General features: G+C 43.5%; 1 protein-coding gene across 46 annotated transcripts in view; it reads right to left on the minus strand.

Annotated features, from left to right (window-relative positions):
• Positions 1-1,199: 1,199 nt before the first annotated feature.
• Positions 1,200-22,455, minus strand: part of celf5a (cugbp, Elav-like family member 5a) — a 178,302-nt gene continuing 157,046 nt past the window's right edge. For 4 of the 46 annotated variants that reach the window (XM_076087632.1, XM_076087629.1, XM_076087622.1 and 1 more), the window contains 7 exons: positions 20,796-20,939; positions 13,919-14,063; positions 6,468-6,676; position 6,357; positions 6,073-6,159; positions 4,165-4,248; positions 1,200-1,359 (listed from right to left, as the gene is read on the minus strand). In XM_076087632.1, coding sequence (XP_075943747.1) covers positions 1,232-1,359; positions 4,165-4,248; positions 6,073-6,159; position 6,357; positions 6,468-6,676; positions 13,919-14,063; positions 20,796-20,939 — 798 coding nt within the window. In that variant the 3' untranslated portion in view covers positions 1,200-1,231. Of the gene's footprint in view, positions 1,360-4,104; positions 4,249-6,072; positions 6,160-6,356; positions 6,358-6,454; positions 6,680-13,897; positions 14,064-20,792; positions 20,958-22,455 lie in introns of all 46 variants that reach the window. The other 42 variants (XM_076087630.1, XM_076087627.1, XM_076087617.1 and 39 more) reach the window with 16 other exon arrangements.

Raw genomic sequence — 22,455 nt, forward strand, 5'->3', positions numbered from 1 at the left:
CTTGTAATATTATTAGTAGTAGTTTGTAGTATTAGTATCATTAATACTATATATTACTGTTCAGAACAATAAAAATGTTTGGTCCTTTGGTCCCTTAGGGGTGAAAGATTTGCAGTTCTACTGTTGCTAATGGAAACCTCAGTGACCTCCAAGAGTCATAGTTCTGCGCTTGCTGAGAGAGACGTGAGAGAATAAGAGAAAGAGGGAAAGAGAAAGAAAGTCTGTCAGTGGACCAATAGAATAGCTTCTTTTTTTCCACTGTTTTTCTTGATCTTCAAGTTTTAACCCTCATTTGTCCAGTACAGTAAAAGCCACAAGCGCCTCTTCCCTTATATATATGTGTATATAATATGTATATAGAAATCTATTTGTTGTTGCTGCTTTTTTGTTTGTTAGTTTGTTGCTTAATTAACAATTCAAGTCTCAACAAGAAAAAGTTCTGTTGTTCAGTCTCATCACATCTTTTTTCAGTTTTTTTTTCTTCTTCTGGTCTTTCTTGCACTGTGCCATCTGTTACTGTTAAGTCCCCCGGTGAAGCGCCGCCTCCTCTTTCGCATCTTCTTTTTTTCCGCCGTAACCTATATCTTCATAAGTAAATGCTGATATGTCTTCAAAAATTCCTTATGTGTTGATTTTTTTAAAACATATTTTGCTTTCAAAGAAAAAAAGTTGAACTCCTCCGAGATATCTTCACGTGTCCTCTAAAACCTGAAAGATAGAAGAAAGAAGGGCAATTTCAGATCTCACCGCTCATTAAGCTGTCATTCCAAAGATCCATTTCTTTAAACTTTGGATAGTCCAATATGGCTCTATTATATCGGTGAAATGGTCTGGAGAGAGCTAACCCACACGGGCACAGCAATCAATCTTTGTCAATCACCACGATGACAGATTCTCTCATAATGAATACGCCTGCTGCGAGGCATATGAAATCAAACCGTATGGTTTCTACATGTCTGCAGATACTGAAACTCTAGAAACATTAAATAATTCAGCTTTACATTCACTGAACATATTTAATACGTATCTGTCTGATAGATAAGCTCTTAAATTCAGGCTATCCGAAGAAGTAGGGGGGGCCAACGTTTGGCCGTCAGCTCTGTCAACCTGAGTTACATCTTCATCTTCAACAGCAACACCATAGCGGATCTAAGTCCTGGACCGGTGACAGGGCTTTGACACTTTGCTGGCTCACCTGTGCTGCTGCAATGAATAGTGAAGGTAGGCTGTGTCAGTAAGGGCGGCTGGCATCCTTCGGTCTCTTTAGCTGGACTTTCAACCTCTTCATCCCAATCTGAAAGCCATTCATGGATTGAATAGCTGCCTGTGCACTTGCAGGGTTGTCGAAGCTCACGAAACCTGGGAAGAAGTACAAGTTCATCAGCCCTGTTGTGAATTAAGACACTTATGAGCGCCTGAACCAACATAACAATTTAAGTCAATATTTAGAGATGATATCTATTGCAAATGACTCGACTGTCCGGCATGTTGCTGAGGCAGGTAAATATTCAGTGCTCAGTAGTTGCAAACAGGCTTGAAAGATCATTTTCCCAGAGTTTAATGTGTACACAATGAACACCAGTGTGTTCAGGATTTTGACCAGCTGCTTCTTGTTGCATAACTTCTTATCAACTTTGAACAACAGCTAACACAACCCACCATTGTGGGACTCCAGATGCAACACGTGTTTGGGGTTTTATTGTCATAAAAGCATCACTGTTGTGATTGATAGTTTGTGTCTCAAACAGATGTTGTATCAGGCAGTTTTGTGATCGCTCAGGGAGGCATGTGAAGCCCCTTTCCCACTGGACAAAAGCCCCGCAAACATCTGCTAACATCTGGATTTCGTTTTTAGAGAGGAAGGTTACAATCGGCATTCCTTCCCAGGACAAATGACTTTGCAGTGGTCACTTTATCGGCTCCAGCTGCGATCGTCAGCGATGGAAACATGACAGCCGGATGAACACGCACATTTTTGCCGCTTTTCCGGCGCAATTCTATGCGACGCGTGTTTAATTAGTGTCATTTTACCTCGCTGATCATCGAAAACACACTTTATTCAAACGCTACAGAAACAAAATGAAACTCATCAAAACCTTCTCGGTTTTTCTTCCTGGAATATTTTGAAGGTTAAGAAAGAGAACTGCTGGCTTTGGAGGGATGATTTGGGATGTAAAAATATGTAATTAATCACTTATCCCATTTAAATTGTTACTTTTGTAACTTTGTATTTTTGTAATCAGTATCATGATCAGTTCAATATAAACAACGTGTTTTTTAACCTTAATATATTTTCCAACATAACTTCTTGACCTCCCTGGAAAGCCCAAAAATACAAAAACATGAATGAGCACAAGTCCCTGTGCGAAGCAGTTTGACCAAAACAAGAGCAAAGATAGTTCATCATGGGGTGACAAGTCTGAATTTCCCCCAAGATAAGCCCGTCCTGAAACTTATGCTGAACATCCTGTTTTCATCATGCGTAAAAACAAAGCCTTGAGAAGTCAGTGAGCAGAAACTGCAGTGGAGTGTGTCTCCGCTTGATGCGCTCCCCCGTGTCTGTGGTGTCATCAGGAGCAGCCGATGACCCGTGAGGAACAGCAGGAGCCTCTCCACGTTCGCAGCCACCTGGGAGAGATGTCTGCCCGGCCTGCTCCGCTCTGGGTTTGGCCCATTAGGGCGAAAGGCTCGGGCGGCACGGGGGGAGGGCCGAGTGCAAGCCTGAAGAAAGTCTAGAGGAAGGGAAAGGAGGTGACCTCCTAACCCACCATCAGGTTAACACATTGGGGCTGGGAGCGGAGATGAGATGCAGAGGAGATGCAGGCTTAGACCTCTAAGCCCTCCGCTCAGTCCTGTCACACATTACAAGTGTGCTTTCTCTCTTCACTCTATGTTTCCTTGTCTTTTGCACACCATCAATCTATGTTTATCCCCTCTTTCTCCTCTCTAGATTAATTACACCAGTGTGCTCCCTGTTTCCCCAGGCCTAACATTATGTTGTAAATGCATAGTGTATAAGTCAATACTGCAAATAGCTCTTCTTTCATGAATTTATATGTTATTAAGTCCCCCCAGGGAGACGGGACTGGCGATCAATTTTGCCCAGGGTTCTGCTGTTCCCTGAAGTGAAAACAAATGCTGATCCATAATTGTCCTTTGCCTGCCCCCCCCCATGCTGCTTGTCTCCTCAAAGTTGTTATAAGCCCTGGGGCTTGTTGGTGTGTGTTGGCTGACGGAGCTAAATGGAACGGGAGGCGTGGCGGTGTGTGAATCAGCCTCAGCAGAGAGGGTATTGACAGATATTGGGGTTACAGAACGGTGATGTGGATGCTGATACAGCAGCTCGAGCTTTTCAGGTCACACAGCTGCCAAACAGAAACAAGGACATGGGCTCTGATCGGCTGCATCATGGCGAGATGGGCTGCAATGTATTCAGCACATTTTCTACCGCACTGGTGCCGAAACACAACAGTCATCAAGATGCAAATTCAGGTCAGTCAGTCAGTCAGTCAGTCAGTCAGTGGGGAGATCCTTCAATCTCCTGCGTCTGGGTGCTGTCAAACATCATCAAAATCTTCAGCGCCTAAAAGGATATTTGTTTAACAAGTAGTTTGGAGCGCAGTATGAAAAGAAAAACTTGAAAATGTAACTTACACCATGAAGCTTCGCGCCTTGGTTGTGAGTTTTTACACAACACCCACAAATGTCTGAATATTTTAGGAAAACGTTCAGATGTCACACTGCAAAAACAAATTTTTGTTTTGTGCAAGAGCACATTGCTGTTTGTCCAACCCCTGAAAACATCCATTATACATTTCCCTTGAGTGTATTCATGCAAATAGATAGTTTGGTTATTTTTCCCCAGTATTGCTATTTTCTTCTTGGCGTATCAGAATTCGTAGTAGAGGCCTGAGCACCCAGCCCTGTCATTAATGCATCTTTATGTCAGTGCTTTATAATTAGAAAGACATATAATCATACCCAAAGCTTTATAAAAGGAGACGTCAGTAGAAATGTACAGAAAAAGTCCCCCGTTGTTAAACAATGGTATAACTGTGAGCTGTTGACTCGATGGCTCTGTGTGAGTGGCAGTGAGTAACTCACCGAAGCACTTGCTCTGGTTGGTGGCCCGGTCCATGAAGACCTTGGAGGAGATGACGCTGCCGAAGGGCAGAAACATCTGCATGAGTTCATTGTCTCCAAACTCCTGTGGCAGGTGGTAGATGAACAGGTTACAACCCTCCGGACCTGAACACACAGAGAGAGAGAGAGTGAGAGAGAGTGAGAGAGAGAGAGGGAGGGAGAGAGGGAGGGTTGGTGGGCGAGGGATGGAGAGAGACAGCTGTGAATTTGTCACTTTGATCCATGCAGTCTCTCGTGTCGACTAAATTAAGATAAGTGGAAATAGATTTTCAGGACGTCTCTGACATTATCAGTGATAAAACATAAACTGTTCTTAAACACACAAAGATAAATGGAAAAAAATAGTTATTTTTGCATTGATTTGCTGATACTGAATGGATGAGAGAGTATTCAAATTTTCAATTTACATTTTAAAAAGCTTTTCTGATCAAAATATTAATATGAACGACGAAATCTAGATGACAGATCAAAGATTTTACAACTAGCACCTATCTGTAATTTGATCAATGTGCCGCAAAAGAAATCAAATTTAGAAAGTTTTAGGGACCACTTTCTATGACGCAAATGTCTGTAATGCATTGAAAACATATGTCGTCAACATACATGTGCTTATAGCACTGTATAGTATTGATAGACACACTCATACGTATTATAATCAATCAATATAAATTATTTTAGAATGACTTATGAGCTCAAGTGTCATAATTCTTCATAACTGCTTGTCACCCACTGACATTGTTTATGCAAGAATCCGTACATTATAATTCCCATAGTTGTAATACATTATATTCTTTTTAGAATGCATTATAATCTCTGATATAATGGGTAACAATGTGATTATAATTTACTCTAAGTGGTCATCGTTTACTTGATGTCAAATCAAAATGTATTTTACAACATGTGGTGTGTTGTTGCATAGATTCAATGAAACTTTTCATTCTTAAAGGAAGAAATTACCACTTTGTGTAACTTCAATTCACATTATAATGCATTATAACTGATTATGAAAAACTATTATTACAACTATAAAATACTTTATAATGTGTTATGATTATAGTTATAAAGCATATGAATATTTCTGTGTGCTTACAACTATAATTATACGGTGCTATAAGCAGTTTACAACTGCTTATAACTATGTTTAGAATACATTGTACACAGGAGCGTCACAGAGAGTGTTACCGAGTTTACAAAGAAAGAAAGAAATGAATCCTGTCATGTATATGATGTGTAAAACTGAGGGCTTGATTGCTTCATATAAGGTCTTCCATCATACTTTCACCGCCTGTCTGACACACTTTTCACTAATACTGGAAACACATCGACAAAGCCAACAACAACAAAAAGTGCTGTTACGTCAACCTGAATGTAAAGCTGCAGTGAGTTTGAGTGGAGACCATCACATCACATTGTGAGTTACTTCATCTTCAAGTCAGCTGCCACAATGTTCCTGTAACCCCACTTTTTACATTTTCATTATTTGAATTGTTCCATCTGGGTTGCAGTGACATTATTCTCACAGCTAGGGGTTGTATTATATAAGCTTTAATTATAACTTATGAAAAAAAAAAGAGAAAGAAGCATGGGCCTATGTAGATTATATGCAGCCTATTTTTAAGATGTACAGAATAACACATTTGGTTTAACCTTGTTCTAGCATCCTCATACTTCATACATCTATTGCCTAAGATGAGATGTGGACTGCATTCAGTAATATTGTTCCACTTTACTTATCTATTACAGAGAATGAGATGTGTACCGAGTTAAAGTAATATTCTTCTCTCACCCTCAGCATCTTTATACAAGCATTACGCAGAAGGAGGTGTGTAAAGTAATATCAGGTTTCTCATGCTCATCTTCTTTATATGTCCATTACACGGGATGAGATGTGTGGAAGTGTAAAAAGTAATAATGTTCTCTCACCCTCACCTTCTCTCTGCTGCTGCTGCTGGATGACCTGGGGTGGTTGGGGCAGCGTCTGGCCAATGGGAGTCAGCGTGGTGGTCGGGTAGATCGCTGCAGAGAGGAAGAGAGAGGGGGGAGAGAAAGGAGGGAGAAAGAGTACGAGAGAGAGAGAGAGGGTGAAAAACGGGGATCCCACAGAGAACGATGTCAAGGATGCTTAAGGTCGATCACACAAACGTAACATGTGTAATCAAAGGCCCTCTGATGTTATGTTACGTCCTTCGCTATTTGAACACATGCAGCCTCACGCTCACACAGCACTCACCCGGCAGCAATTGTCTCGAAGCTGCTACACATTTAGCATTTACGGCAGATTGTAAAATCAGAGGAAGGCATCTTAGGAAACAGAGCCGTCTCACACCTGTGTACTGCTGCACTCCGGTGAAGGCCTGCTGGAGGGTGTCGGCAGCGGTGGGGCTCTGGGAGTAGGGCGGCAGGCCGTTGGTGTACATGGCCTCCACCGCGGGGTGTCCGTTGGGCTGATGAGGGATGCCGGTGAATCCGTTGACGAGGGGCGTGACGAGGCTGGGCACGGAGGTGGTGATGTTGGCTGGTGGAGAACTGAGGCCTGCTGGGAAAAAAAAAAGAAAGGTTTACAGTTACTGGCTCTATCTACACATGATACTACTAAACAGTTGTAATGTATCAAGACGTTGGTGTACACATACAGACGCGCTTTTCCTACAGAGAGTAAACACACCCCAGAGCACAAGCAGATCCACACACACACACACACACACACACACACACACACACACACACACACACACACACACACACACACACACACACACACACACACACACACACACACACACACACCACTGCATCTCCTCTCTAATGCAAGGACACGGGTGCGACGTGAGTCTGTCACATATACGCCGTTTGTCGTGACACATCCTGCAGAATAGCTGGGAAGTCAACCTGTGAAAAATGAGCCTGTCCGTAGTGTTTGTGCGATGCCCTGCTGGCTCCCACTGCTCAGGATGATGAAACCACTATGCAACTTCAGAGAGAGAGGGGGAAAAAAAGGAAAAGGATCTAGACTAAATAGAGGGAGATTACAGAGGGAGATGTGCTTGAACGAGCAAGGTAGCAAAAACAAAAAGATGCCTCTTACTTTTATTCATCACAAAGGAAAAAAAAGACAAAATAACAACAGTTGGCAGTTTGACAAATGGGTGGGTCATAACATATATGGTACACGCCTGAAAGGCAGCTGCAAGATGCTTCATGAGTGGAATTGAAATAGGATGCTCCCTGTCCTCTCACGTTCAATGCATTTTAAAAGGACCCTCCTTTGGAAAGTGTTTCCAATTATGCCAGGAACATCAAAGTACCCATTTTGAGCCGAATCTCACTGTGTGATGGTCTCTCTAAAAGGGCTGCTCCGTGGCAAAGCATCCAAGCTCGTTGAAGTACTGCTCCCCCGAGGACCACCTCTCAATCTGGAAGCCCTCGCCCTGATTGGACGGAAAGCCCAGGTTGTCACGGAAACCCTCCAGCAGGCCATATCCCCACAATCTGGTGCCTGAGTAAAGAACCCCCTGTGAGAGGTGGTCCATATAGGGTAAACAATCACATCCCGTATACACAAAGCATACGCTGAGATTTATGCTAATGCCACGGTAAATATGCTGTACATCACGCGCTCAAACCTCCCACCACTGAGCAATATCATCTACATATCCATACGGAATTGCTCTTCTTCTTCTTCACCTACGATCTTTCCTCTCCCTGCCTCAGCATTTAAGTCATGAGGAGGCTGACAGTCCGGCAGGCAGCTGCAGTGACCAGGGGAATAGCCTGGGTCCAGTGAGAGCTGTTGTGTCTTTTGCGCTGGTTTCCTTTTCTTTCTTTCTTTTTTTTTTTTTTTTGAAGCCTCCCCCACGATTGCTTGTTTCCCGCGGAGCTGTGATGAATTAGACTGCAGCTTCAGCCCATTCTCCTACCAGGACCCAGGAGACTGCCGCTCCTATTCTGAGGGCTAGAGACAGCTAGTCTGCTCGGGCCACACGCACTCTACTGTACCGCCAGATAATGCACCCTCTCCATCATCAGGCAAATTCATTTTCCAAGGCTTAGCCGCGCTGTGTGAGCGCGCGCGTCTACGTATGTGTAGCAGTTGTGGTGATAGCAGGAGCAGCGGCGGTAGTGGTGGGTGGTTGTGTGGACCCCTTACATGCAATAACATAAATTCTCGGGTCAGCAGTAGGACATGACATCCGTGGTAAAGGAGAACACACGGCAAAAGTAACATATTAAGGCCGCCGAGTCCGGTCCGGCTATCATGCTGGAAATGTCACAGCAGGGAATAAGCATAAAGATCACAAGTGTAATAAAGACAGCATTGGTATTGTAGTGAGGCAAAGCTTAGAGACATTTATCCACAGTAGCTAAACTGAATGGTATCAAATACTACAGTAGCTGGGTTATACATGTACTGGACCACAAAATGGGGCTATGATATAAAGAAAAAAAGACAATAAGCAACACCACGGCCAATAAAACAACGATTACATGAGAAAGCCGTTCATGTAGCCGAGTCATCATCTTTATCCTCACTGTCACAATGACCCAAATATCCAACATGAGCACACCCGGAGAATGTGGAAGTCTTTCCTACTATCCTGAACTAGAAAATAACACGACATTTTCATTTTATACCTCAGTGGACATATAGTTCTTGCATTGTGGGAAATTGTATTCATAGTCTGCTTACAATGCGCACACACACACACACACACACACACACACACACACACACACACACACACACACACACACACCAGAGTGTGCTGCGCGGATTGGCCTGTAATAATGACATGTTGTTCCCCACTCTGGCGTGGGTGAATACGAAGCTACGGCACAGCGAGATTACATATTCTATACAGCTAGCACTTAACGATCACTTCTCCACTCTTATTACCGCGAGAAAGAGGCCTGCACTGCAAAACAGTAGGAATATGTGTATGTCACATTTATTTATGTTATGGAAGCAGAATTACGTTCATATTCTCGGAGGCCGCTTCTTAGAGAAAACTGTTGATTTGCTCCTTCGCCACGATTGCTTCACGAGAGAAGTCTTCACATGCGACAGAAGCATTTATTATGCTAATTATGCATTCAAATCAACGAGCAATGCTATACCCATACTGGGAGTGCAGTCATTACCAGCACAAGGACTGTCTTTGCGCTGGAGCAAGTAATAAGCACTCAAAACAGATGCTTTCATCTAACTGATTTAAAATGTGATGCATTTAGACTCGAGAAAATGTCTGTCTGCTCCTTAAAGTGTGAATAATAAATCTGAATATGGGAAGGGCAGCGTTTTCAGAGGCCAGTCGGTACACCAAGAAAAACTATGTGACTTTGAATACCGCCCCTTAGATTAATATTAATATTTGTGAACTAAATGAGATGTGAATGCACCTTCACATTAATTTGTTTCATTGTCTAGTACACATTACATTACATTACAGTCATTTAGCAGACGCTTTTATCCAAAGCGACTTACAATAAGTGTATTCAACATAGATATTCAAGAGAACTACTCGTCACCAGAAGTCAGAAGTGCATCTCCTTTGTTAAACAAGCATCTAAGAGCATAAACCTATTTCAATGCACATCAAAATACAATTCAAAATTGAGGCATAGTGTGTTTTGCGTTCAAAGGGTGACTCTTATCATTATTGCCCTCGACAACTGATTGTAGGATGTATATAATCGTTCCACTGGAGGCCCTAACAACCTATTTTATCAATCAGATTCTTTCGATGAGTCAGCAGCTCCTACAAGAAAATACTATTTTCAGTTTTGGTTGGTATTTCACATCAAAGATCTGTATTTGTCTGGTGGGCTGCTAGGCGACTGTCAATCACCCCAACCCACTCAGTCCTGATGACGCAGATTAGATGATTAACGTTTTACTTTGATTTTTTGCTTATTTAGTTATAAATATTCTATGCAGTGAAGACATAATAAAGATTTAAAGTCAAGTTTTCAGAGACTTAAAGTTTTAATTAAACACTTGCTGCTCTCATAACAAAGACCAATGACGTGCACTATATCTGTACTCTGAAATTTGAGGGATCTCTGCTCGGGTAGAGTAGGACTACTACCTTAATTAATGTATTAACTTGTCTTCCTGTTTGTCATCTCCACTGATGACCTCATCATAATGTTTGCGAGAATGTGCTTGTATGCTGATGATGCAACTCTGTACAGCCATATAACGCCTCAACAAATGAATAAATACCTGAGGAAGCGTGTCGAAACATCTCTAAACTACTGAAATACAAAGTCCATGACTCTGTAAAGGTCTGCAGTGTTCACACCAAATCAGGTGTTCCTCTTATTCATTAGTGCGTCTAAGCCTCGGCGTCGGGTGATTCTGTTTTCAACTGCTGCATTTTTTTGCGGTAAATAACACGTTGGATGCGTCTTGGAGGACAGGTGCACATATTGAGAGGGATCACTATGTCAAACAGCTCATGGTGGAAGTGCTCTGCATCAATGATGAAGCCATGCTCGAATTAAGCAGGGACGTTGTGGCACAGCCAGCTGCCTGTGAGTGGGCCGTCTCTGGCTGTGGAGCATCTGCAGTATATTTTGTGTAATATGTACTTGTGCGTGTACGTCTTGAGAGTGGAGCAGTACCATGCAACAGAACATTAAGAGAGACTTTGATTACACACTTCTCACATCCTAACAAAGCATCCTTGACACGATGTGTTCTTCACCACATACACCCAGCAGGATCCGCATCTCTCCCCTCCTCTCCTCCCTCACCCTCTTTATCTCCCCCTCTCTTTCTCTCTTGCTGTTACTCCATCTCTGCCTGCCTCTTTCTCTCTCTCTCTCCCTCCCTTGTTTTTGTTTAACTTTTATTTCTTCTGCAGTGCTCAGGGAGCGGCACCTGGTGAACATTATTTTCAAAAAGCATCATCATGCATCATTGTAAGGATACATGCTCTAATCAGCTGAGCCATCTGGCAAACGGCTTATGCACCATCAAGCTTAAATGCTTTGCATCTGTTGATCAAATGGATGTCTCATTGTTTTCAGAGTAGCACCCTTAACCTCTGAGCCTCTTTGTTGTACTTCGGCTCGCTGTCACAAACAACATTTGTTTCATGTTGCAGAGGTTATACTGATCATTTACATACAAGATTATTGTCACACGTTTAGCTCAAGATCAGGCAGGATTTTCATCTGTTAAACTACCATTGGAGCTTTATGTTAATGCGGAGCCGTGGAGGTAATTCACAAAGGCGACTAGCTGTCATTGGGCAATTTCTTTGGAAGGAAAGGGGATATTAACCTTTTCTTCCCTTTATACTGTGGTACAATTGACGCAGTTGCCGAATGTCAAAATGCATAGATTTGTTTTAAAATCTAATTTGGTTGATGATAAAACTTAATGCATAAATTACACCTCTGTCGAAGAAGGGAAGCGCTCTGCTCCCGGACTCTAAAACAGATTCAGATATTACAATGAATAATTCCACTGACTCGTGGCAGACATCCTACAGTCTCTAGTGTCAGAGTCTCTCGGCCTACTTATACAGACAGCCTTGCCAGTAATGTTGTATTCCTTCAATAAACTCTAAATAAGTCATAGCCACAAGTGTGAAAAGGGAGAGAGAAAATAGCTGTGTATACCAAAGCAGCGAGCTACGCTACCACTCCTGCAGCTGCTGGCAGCCACGCTCAAATTAATGAATGAAGAAAGGGGGAAATAAAACATTTCATATTGATGACAGTCCTTGAGAATTGACAAAAGCCATGCTTTCTCTCAAGGACTAATAATATATTACATTCAATAATGAAAAGTAATCAGCCCGACGGTGGCTTACACAGAAGCATGTCCAAAAGCAGATGAATGGCATCACTTCACTTCACACATCACGTGTTCTCTTCCTTTCCTGTCTTTGCATCACAAGCTAAAACAGCAGTTATTTTCCTTGCCCATGCCAAGTCGTTAGCTCCTGGCATTGCCAAATGATACAAAATTGCCTCACATTTCCCGACACAGAAGCAGTTCTGTTTAGCTTTTAAAGAGCATCTAACAAAATACGGCAATATTTCCTTTAGACTAAGGCACAGATCTTGGTTTTCGAGAGGCTACAGTTCAAAAGAGATACAAGAGCAGCACACGCAGTGCAAACAGACTGGAGGACAAAGAATCCAATGCACACACACACACACACACACACACACACACACACACACACACAGAGAGAGAGAGAGACAGGGTTCCTTGCAATACAGTTGCACAATCTTTCATCAGCACTATTGTGTTGCAAAATATAGGTATGCATGCAGAACACTAAGATCTGAATTGCCATACTGTCACTGCTTTAGCCATCAAAATAAGAGGCTTCTCAGCAAGACTGAGCTCCACTTTTAATCACCGTCTCTGATTGATTATGCCCGCCCAAAAGTGCACACTTTGCACTGAAAACATCACTGTGAATATTTGACAAATGGATCCCCTCTCTCGATGTATTGAACAACGTTGAAAATGATTGCGGATGTACTGTACACATGGAGTACAGCACGTGCCACCATCACACTTTCTGTGCATGCGTTCACATGGCGTGAGGTGGACAAACGCCGGAATAAAAGGTTAATACGGGTCCCATTGATTTCCACACCTGGTCTGCTGTCTGTCCTGTTTATTGTAATTTAACTGACTGTTGTGAAGCAACTAAAGCAGAACAAAACAGGGTTTGACCAATAAAACTGTCCTTCCTTTGTGTCTGTGAATGAAGAAGTGAACACTATTCCAACTTAAGGGAACCACAGTGCAGAGAGAATTTGATGTAGTGCAGCAACTTCATAGTAAGGATTCCTATGATGGCTTTAAAGATGATCTACGACAGGCCTCGTTGCACAGATGGCGGTTCTCTCTCTCGTTCTCTCTCGCAGTGATTGGTTTAAAGTTACCAAAGTCATCACCCTAAAAACTCAATACTGCAGTGTTGACAAAGTAGTTGAGCGGAGCACAACAAAGACTTGGATACTGTATTATTTATTTCGGCTCGTGCTTTTGTTTAGTGGAGAATCTTGAAGTTTCCTCTGTCTCAAGGAAAACGAAGCACTGCTGAATAAGCAAATGTTATGCAGCGGGTAGGTATTTCAAAGTCCTTCCCTTTCCTCTGTAATGTATCTGCATAGGAGGTGTTTGTTATGGAAAACAAAACCAACTGCATGCAGATCATGCACAAGTGCTTCAAAGCACAAGGTCAAAATACCACGGGGAAATTAGCACGTTATCTTTAAACTTACTTATTGATATCCCCTTATTCTGCTGCGACTATCCGCAAATATGTTCTGCATTCACAAACAAAATAAAAATGCAAATCCAATTGACAGTATTTTTCATCTTCGTCTCTCTTTCTCTCCAGTGGAATCATTTTTGAATACCAGTAAATAGGCACCCTTCCTTTTGGCCTTGCTGCAGCTCTAGTTTTTATTCTCACACTGCATGCACACACACACACACACACACACACACACACACACACACACACACACACACACACACACACACACACACACACACACACTCTTAGACATGATCCAAAATATAAGTTGACCTAGAAGAACCTTGTTGGCATGTACATATACACACAAAACCGGCACACACGAACAGTAAGACATTAACTCAAGCATACAAGAGACCCTGCTCGTAGCATCACTTACCCACCCTTAATCCACAAACAAACACACACACACACACACACACACACACACACACACACACACACACACTTTTACTCACCCAGGGCTTGATGAAACTCACTCGACAGCGGGGTCATGGTGGTTTGTTGGAGGCTGTTGATGTTGAGCGCCCCCATCTGGTGGATCTGTGTGGCGGGGAAAGCCACGCTGGGCGTGAGGTAACCTCCGTGACTTGCTGCCATGATGGCTGCCTGCTGCTGCATGAGCTAAAGAAGAGGGACACGGAGAGATGGGTGGAGGAGAGGAGGGTTGGATGGGGTGAGTGTGTGTGTGTGTGTGTGTGTGTGTGTGTGTGTGTGTGTGAGAGAGAGAGAGAGCAGGAGGGAGAACAGGGTGCGAGAGAGGTGAGGTTGAGGACAGATGGTAATGAAAAATATAGTAAGTTGGGAAGGAGTGGGACAAAGACGGGAGAATGGAGCGAGAGAGGAGAGAGAAACGTAGCAGGGGTAGAACAGAGGGAGGGATGTATGTTGAGGTTGATGGATGGATAGTGCATGGCAAGTACAGAGAAAGTAGAGCGGAATAAAAGAAAGGGAAGAAAAAAGAAGCCTGTCAACCTATGTTTAGTGAATCTGTCTCTCCTCCCAGCAGGAAGCCTGTCACCAGCTGCAGAAACGATTTAATAGCTGTCTGTTGGGCTCATACAAATCAAGACATTGACATGTGGACATTATCTCTGTGCTCAGGGAACAGGCAAAGTTTGCAGAAGAGTTGCGATGCTTTTTCCTTACTATTGTCAAACTTCACAACACTCTTGTTTGGCTGTATAGAAATGCCACGGCCATCTGATATTCCCCTCTGTTTTTCTCTGGCCTCATCTCCAGCATTTCTGATGTATTTGTAATGATGGCTGCTTGGAGACTGACATTCATCCAGAGTTTAGAATCAGCTTTGTTTTATAATTCAGTCAGACACCACTGGGCCCGTCTCTGGGCTCGTTCTCGCCAAACATAGAAGGCACTTTTGGAGTTGGAACTTCAATAAATGACTTGCCAGTGAAGAGTTGTTTTAGTGACAAACATTTGCAACAAACAACGCTGTGTACTTTGGTGAGTCCGGTTTGAGGTGTCCAAACCCTGAGTCACGAAAACAATATTTTCAAAGCAGGCGTAGCACTCAGATTCCAGACCATGTTAGTCATACAGCGTGTTAGTCAGACAATTGAAAAGTCAGTCGATTTTCACCCATCGGAGAGATAAAATCAATAGCCTTTCATTCACTCTGCATTTCTACTTAGCATGAAGTGAGAGCCGAAACTATTTTCCATCCAATGCTGCCCACAGAGTGTTTATTCATGCTCACATGCACCACTGCCCTGCACAGCGCTCACTCACACACACACACACACACACACACACACACACACACACACACACACACACACACACACACACACACACACACACACACACACACACACACACACACACACACACACACACACACACACACGCACACAAAACATGCATGAAGGGCGATAGAGACTATTTGAGTTTCTGCACTCGGCTTAAATTCTCCCCATGCAAACCACATGCTGAATGCCTAATTTAGAAGAAAATCCATCATTGTACAATGGCTTCTGCAGGTTGTGAGCCAGCGGGTTTGTGTAGGGAATCAACACGCTTTTACTGGCTATGTAGCCATGCAGACCTGTGTGGTATAAGGATACAAACACAGCTGGACCAACTTCTTACCTCCGTCTATGCATCTGTTTAATACTGCATGGCTGCTACGTGTCAGGGGAGCTGCTGATGGCTGTGGCCCGAGAATGACTTGTATAAGCAGAAATCAAACTCCTCTGCCACTGGCACTAATGACGATACTGTGAGACACTGGCGGTATAGAATGCCACTCTGCTTGTATTTGCATGGGGACCCTGCGACGCAAAAGCCAATTATTTTCCCTCAGTGCCCCTGTCAGGTAACCTGAAAGTGGCTGTCCCGCTGTAGAATGCCCGGCGCTGGCATCTCATCCATTAACCACATGCCTTGCCACTGCTATCTATTAACGCCTTTTGTCATTTGCATAATTCCAACGTGACAAATGGGAATCATCCATTCCTTTCCAAATAAGATGAATTGAGCCTTTAAGGGGGCAGAGCTGCAAAAGACGGCAAAGGAACAGGAAACCAAACAAAAGCAATGACGCAGAAACAAACAAAGAGGTCTAGAGGATCTGGGGCTCCCTTGCTTTGGCAACGCGGTCACTGCCCCCCTATTAGGATGTGAGCAGGGTTGGACTTCAGCTGGTATTACAGAATAAATACACTGTCACACCACTCACTGTTTTTTTGTGCGTCTTTTCTCTGGCTCTGCTCGCTGCTTTCAGCGAGGATGGGGACTTAGGGCTGATTCTAATAAGCTTGCAGCCTATTCGTTGAGGGCCGTGTGGCCTTAGACAAGACCCAGGCCTGGATGGAGTCATAATGGAGTGGGAGTGAATGCTAGCGTCGCCAGAATACTAGCCTTCTCTGCCTATGCATGTTTTAGATAATGCAATCCTTAATGCCATCCGTCAGACTGTCATGGATAACAACTCTGGCATTCAATGACGCTTCGTTCCAAATTCAAGTTCAGCAAATTGGAAACCCAAGCATATAATTACGTCGGAATGCAGCGGTTAATACAAACTGGCTCTGAAAAAAAAAAAGAAAAAAAAAAAAAAGATAAAGAGCAGAAAGCAGAGCAGTTATGTTGACAGATATTCAAAGTTCTTCCATTTTACTTTTCATGTGTATATGCTTTTTTTCCCTTCTTTTTTTGAAATTACAAAGGCATTATATTCAAAAGCCATTCCCGTTTCTTTATTTATGCGCTACCCAGCAGATAGCAAATGTCTCCGCAGGAGAATGAGCGGAACTGAGTCTTCATCTTCACAGACACAACCTTTTCTGCTTCCTCTTGAAAAGAAAGGAAGAGGGAAGAAAAGGCAGACAGAAACAAGGGGAACAAAAGAGAAGTGCGTGACATGAAAGGGAGCAAAGAAAGTTGCCCGGGCACCAGCAGCATTCATTTAGTGTCAGACATCTGCTTTTTTATTGCAACCTGATGGCATTACTCTCCCCTGGTGCCAGCAGGCAATCACCTCTTTATCACATGGCAATTATCTCTATAGCGCTGCTCTGTGACTCGCTGACTCTCAGCACTGTCACATGTGACCCCTTATAGCCCAACCAGCCGGGGATGGAGGGGGGAGAGAGAAAGAGATTGAGAGAGAGACAAAGGGATGCATAGAGGGAGAGAGAGAGAGAGGGTGAAAAAGGTTGATAAAATGAGAGAGAGAGGAAGACAGTAGGTCAATGAGGTGAACTAAAAGACTGAAGACAGAAGACCGAAGCTCAAGGGCCTCGTTTGTTAGCCCCATGCTGGCAGGCTGGATTTCAACAGAAAGATTTGAATAGGTTGTTTTTTCTCATCTGATGCACTTTGTTGTGTGTGTGTGTAGAGTCCTCACAAGTATAACACAGCTAAACCAGGTCACACACGAGCTGGTGTGTGTATGCGTACAGGCGGCTTTACAGCACAGCTAAATGATGCAGTAATCTGTTACCATCATTTCTCATGTGTGCTGTGTTGCTGTTTGAACGGGAGTCCCTCCAACAGGGGGAGATGTTTCCTAATGTGAGTTTACAGTCATCATCCTCCCTCTCATCCGCCCACACATTGTCACTATCAGCGCCAAGTTAAACCATTTTCTCTCCTCTCATTTATCTATCTCACGCTCAGTCCAATGCATCTTTTAGGGAGGCAAGAGGGGCACGGTGCCGGAGGCGCCTTTAAATGTAAAACTCCTCTCTTGTCCCCCCCTGACACAGCGTGCAGTCCTCCACCTAAAGAGACCAAGGGAAGCTAAAATGGCTGTCTGCACAGAGAGACACAGCTTGAGTGAAAGTGACTTGAATCAAATCTAATCGTGTACAAATATGATGTTTGTGTCTTGAAGGAGAAATACAAGAGGTAATAAAAGCTGGTTTTTATTACTTGTACTCAGCGATTCATAGGAGGACTATTATCACTCACTACTAACGCCGGAATGAAACAAGGAATCTCACTCACTCGCTCTCCTTCCGCTTGTGTTTTATGAAATCACCTTTTTGCAAATAGGATGTATCCTGTCAGAGCACACCAGTATCTGTGTCTATCGTGAAAATGGCACATTTCTCATTTTTGGCATATGTTGTCAGTGTTGTACCCCTCCAATTTGTGTTCAGAGCCCCCTCCTTCCCCTGGTTTGACTAAAATCCAATTTACTGGCTGTCAGCTCAACTCTATAATCCCATCCACTGCTGTAGTGGAGAGGTAGCTCTTTGAATTTGCCATTTACTGTACTCTCTGGTTATAGCTATATATACCATCTCACCCTACGTCTGTATTCTTTGCGGTGCCACCTCCTCTTCTCTTGGCCAGTGTATATGGAGAGTGGGCGAACATGTAGTGTGTCTTTGGAGATAAAGTCCTTTTTGTGTCACTGCAGGTTTTTCCGTCTTGGGGGAATATGTGCAGTTTATCTTGCAGTGAGGGAACATTTGTCGCATCACTTCAGCACATTCCTGGTGGCTACGGGGGAATCAAGGCTGCACATCATATACATGCAGCCAGCACCAATGACTGTAATGTAATCATAACCATTGCACAAGCAGGACACCCACACTAAAGATAACTAGTATTTCCCTTTATTCCACAGTATTGCGTACCTAGCAGTCTGAGCCGGTATTAAAACTCATTGGATAAGTATTTAGCTAGATATGAAAACAAGAGCTGCGCTGATAATCCATTACTGCCTCTTGTGCACTCATTACTTTATCAAAAGTTTATCTCCAAGGTTGCTTTTCCTCAAAGTTTCTCCACCAACTTGCTTTGTTGTGCTAAGTTCATTATATGCAGGTACATGGCACCCACAGTCTGTGATTCACAACACCAACACAAGGAGAATCTCACCTTCACTAACATCATTCATGCTGTATAATCTTTGTGTCGAGACACCACATACGTGCAATTTCTCCTTTTAGATTTAATGGTAATTGATTCTCTCTAATGCTGGAGTATCCTCCGCGCCCTTGTTACTTTCACTCGGAACTCAATTTCCTAGCATCATCCTGCTCTTTGTCATATTATATATGTGTATGAGAGAGAGAGAGAGAGAGAGGACAGCGAAAGAAAGAACATTTGCTGCGCTGTGCGCGTGTACGCTCTTGTGTGCTTCTGTATGAGTCGACACGGGTCTCTGCCACAGTAAATAAGAGTCATGGCCAACCTGAGCGTGGCACAATGGTCTCCCCGCAGACCGCCACTGCCTCCACCACCCCTTAAACATTTGCATTTCTCCACATTTCCTGGGAAAGGGCTGCATTTCATGAATGGTAATGAAGGTGGGAGTTTTTACTGGGGAGGGCACAAGAGATGGCCTCGCAATTACTCTGGGACGGTCAATTTGCACATCTCACACTGGGTCCCATGACTGTGATGTGAAAATGAGGGAAATGGATAAGCCCCCCCCCCCCCCCCCCCCAAGACCTGGCTAACGTCAACAATTAATCCTGGCATTTAGAAATAACAAAAAAAGATATAACTTAAACATTCAAATAAATGCAGGAAAACAAATGTGCGTTCCCCTCTTCTCTGTAAATAAATACTCAGCTGATGTTTATGTGTATTTATGCAGTGTGTTGTGACAGAGGACCAGCTTTTTATCTCTGGATGGCAAACTTTTCTTAAATTCATTTTAGCCTGCTTCAAGTAGGTTGTGTTTAAGTGCATGCGCATGCACGTGAGGGTGTACGTGTGTGTGTGTGTGTGTGTGTGCGCTCCCCCTCTGAGGGGAAGAGCAAAGTTTGTGTGCAGATAAGTTGCCCATGGAATATTCTGAGTCAACTGTGGCCCCTGAAGCCTTCACGGGCCCAGAGGGAGGGACAGGGGGAGGGAGAGGGGACGGGTAGGGAAGCAGCGTGATAGAAGGCGCGTGGTGAGAGGGGCTGTATAGGCTGTCTGAACTCATCAAAGAGCCGTGGGTCTGCTGTGTGTGTATGTGCCATGCCCTGAGGGGGTGACGGTGGGCGGGGGTAGGAGGGCAGAGGGAAGCTGATGAAGGGGTTGGAGGGTACAAGCTCACTAAATGTGTGAGTGCCTACGTGCTGTGGGTAGTGAAAGGCCGAGCGTGATGGCATAGCAGCTCTGCTTAAGAGGAGGAGTGGACGACGAAGCGGTGCCGATGGAAGTGATGACGGTTCGGCAAGGTACTTCTCACGAACGACAATGTCTACCAAGTAAGGGTCAAAACACAGAAAACAGAGAAAAAAGTATCTGTGTACAAAAATGAAAAGTTATAAACTACAGATTTCAGTGGCGAGTTTTCTGTGTTAACTAGCAGAATGCGTCAGCACACCAGTAACTAGTGTTAGCTCTATGCTACTGAAGGTATACTGGAGGTATACACACGCTTCCTTTGCTTTTTGATGATTGTAACAGTGAATAAAGACCCACTAGGATTTACAGGAACAGTGTTGTTCCTTCATTTCATTGTCCTCTGTCTCAATCTCCTGGTGATGTGGTGGTTTACACTGAAACAGCTGCCTGCTACAGCCTGCTGAAAGTGACGCCACGAGAGCGGTGAGAGTGAACCAAAACCGTTAAGTTAAGGCCATAAAACCAAAACCGTGTGCAGAAAGATGCCGAGAGCTGAGGGGAGCTGCAGAGTCCAGTGATTATTCTCTGTGGGTTCATCACTACGAGTGACACCTTTCACAAATGCAAAGACAATGAATCCATTGTTAATACAACAAAAAATGTATATTATCTGATCATGATTATAGCAGATTGAAGGACTGTATCGTAACAATCGAACAGATTCAGATGCATGTAGTCATCCAGTACGTATGCTAGAATTTAATGCGTTTCCAAATGAGTTGTGTGTGCAAACGTGTGTCTTGTCCAACTCACCGCATGTGCGTAAGAACTATAGGTGCTGAAGGGAAGAGCGATGGCTGGGTTGAAGATGCCAAACTGCCCAACCATCTGCTGCATGCGTCTGATGGTGCGCTCCTTGTCAGTGTCGGCAAACTTGACCACCAAGCTGGAGGACGCACCCTGAGGGGGCAGAGAGAACTGAAAATCAGAAGATAAACAACATGGAGACTTAACCCTGATTTAAGTCATGGAGAGAGGCAACAGATAATCAACAACAAAGCAAGAAGTATCAGTCTGTCCTACGCATGTCTCTAGAGCTGCTGGTCAGATCTACTTCACACTTGGCGGTTGCATTGCTGGAAACACAATGGAGTGCATTGTGGAATTTAGTGCAATTTGGAGGAGCTACACATTCAGTATCAATAAGTTCACTTTACAACCAAACTCTTCTTCACTTCCCTGGAGCCAACACAAGCAGGTCGCCAAGTGGAAGCAGAATCAAACTAGAGTGTATTTCACCAGTGTGACTGTGAGTTGAGTGTGTTTTTTTCCTGTGAGATAGACTGTATTTCCTCAGTGTATGACTTGAGTCTAACTTAAAATGTCACTGTCAACAAAATACCTCTGCTAGTTACATCCATTCTCTACTTTAGTTTAAACCAAGAGACTAATATGCCTCGTTGGAAATGACCTCCGCTGAGTGTATGTCACCGGTGTTTCTGACAGCAATCAACCCGAGACTACGTAGTGATGGATTTAGTGATTTGGGCAAATGCTGTTTTGTTTTACTCTTCAGGCTTTCTCTAACTGGGAATGTTGGTATTGGCAGTGGTAGAAGATATCAAAACATTTCTTTCTGAAGTAAAACTATTAACTAATAATAGTAGAACCAATAATGGCAGGTGTATTGCTCTCGACCCAAGCGAGTTGTTGTGTGAGCGGTTCTGGAGAAAGCTAAAAGCAGCAACCCCCACAGGCGAAGCATTCGGCCGCTTCTGAACAGGCACTAGTGCACTGAATTTCAAATGTAGCACGTTTAATGCTAACACTTGCTCAGTCAGTCTACGGTGGTCTTACAGCATCTCATCCTCTATGCCCAAAAGGCTTTGACCCACTTCAGGAATCATTTGCATGTGTGACTGTAAGGATTTACCACGTATTTAGAGACAGCCACTAACAAAAGGCTTAAAAATACGAGAGCATGAAGAATGCTGTTGGTTATTATTTTTGATTTCTTAGTGTGCCGTGTTCATTAACAACAACAACAACCGGTGTTAACATCAATATCTAGTGTGCTCCTCTAATTGCATGTCAGTTTTTTTGGCATTCTAGATGCAACATCATTGCACATTTGTACTATTGCATAGAATCGTGCCTTCTTATTGTGTGGCTGGCATACATAAATATGAACAGATATGTGAAGAAGGAAATATTCTACTTATTGAGTGAACAGCTCTGGAGGCAGACGTGTCGACGGAAACCTTCCGTTTTTTTCAATCAGTGTTTAACATGTACAAAGTCACTCGGGGCAGAGCAGCCTCGCTGTGCATGACATAAATACTTTATATTTCCCCCCAGCTTCTCCCCCTCCGGTATAGTACATATATGTAACCTTGGTGCTCCTCCCCACAGATAAGGTTAAAAGATCTGCAATGTACAATGATTTGAAATAAGAGCTGCAATTGGTGGTTCCTAT

This window comes from Anarhichas minor, unplaced genomic scaffold (genome assembly GCF_050575085.1).
Source record: "Anarhichas minor isolate MPS153535 unplaced genomic scaffold, ASM5057508v1 ptg000010l, whole genome shotgun sequence".
Lineage (NCBI taxonomy): Eukaryota > Metazoa > Chordata > Actinopteri > Perciformes > Anarhichadidae > Anarhichas > Anarhichas minor.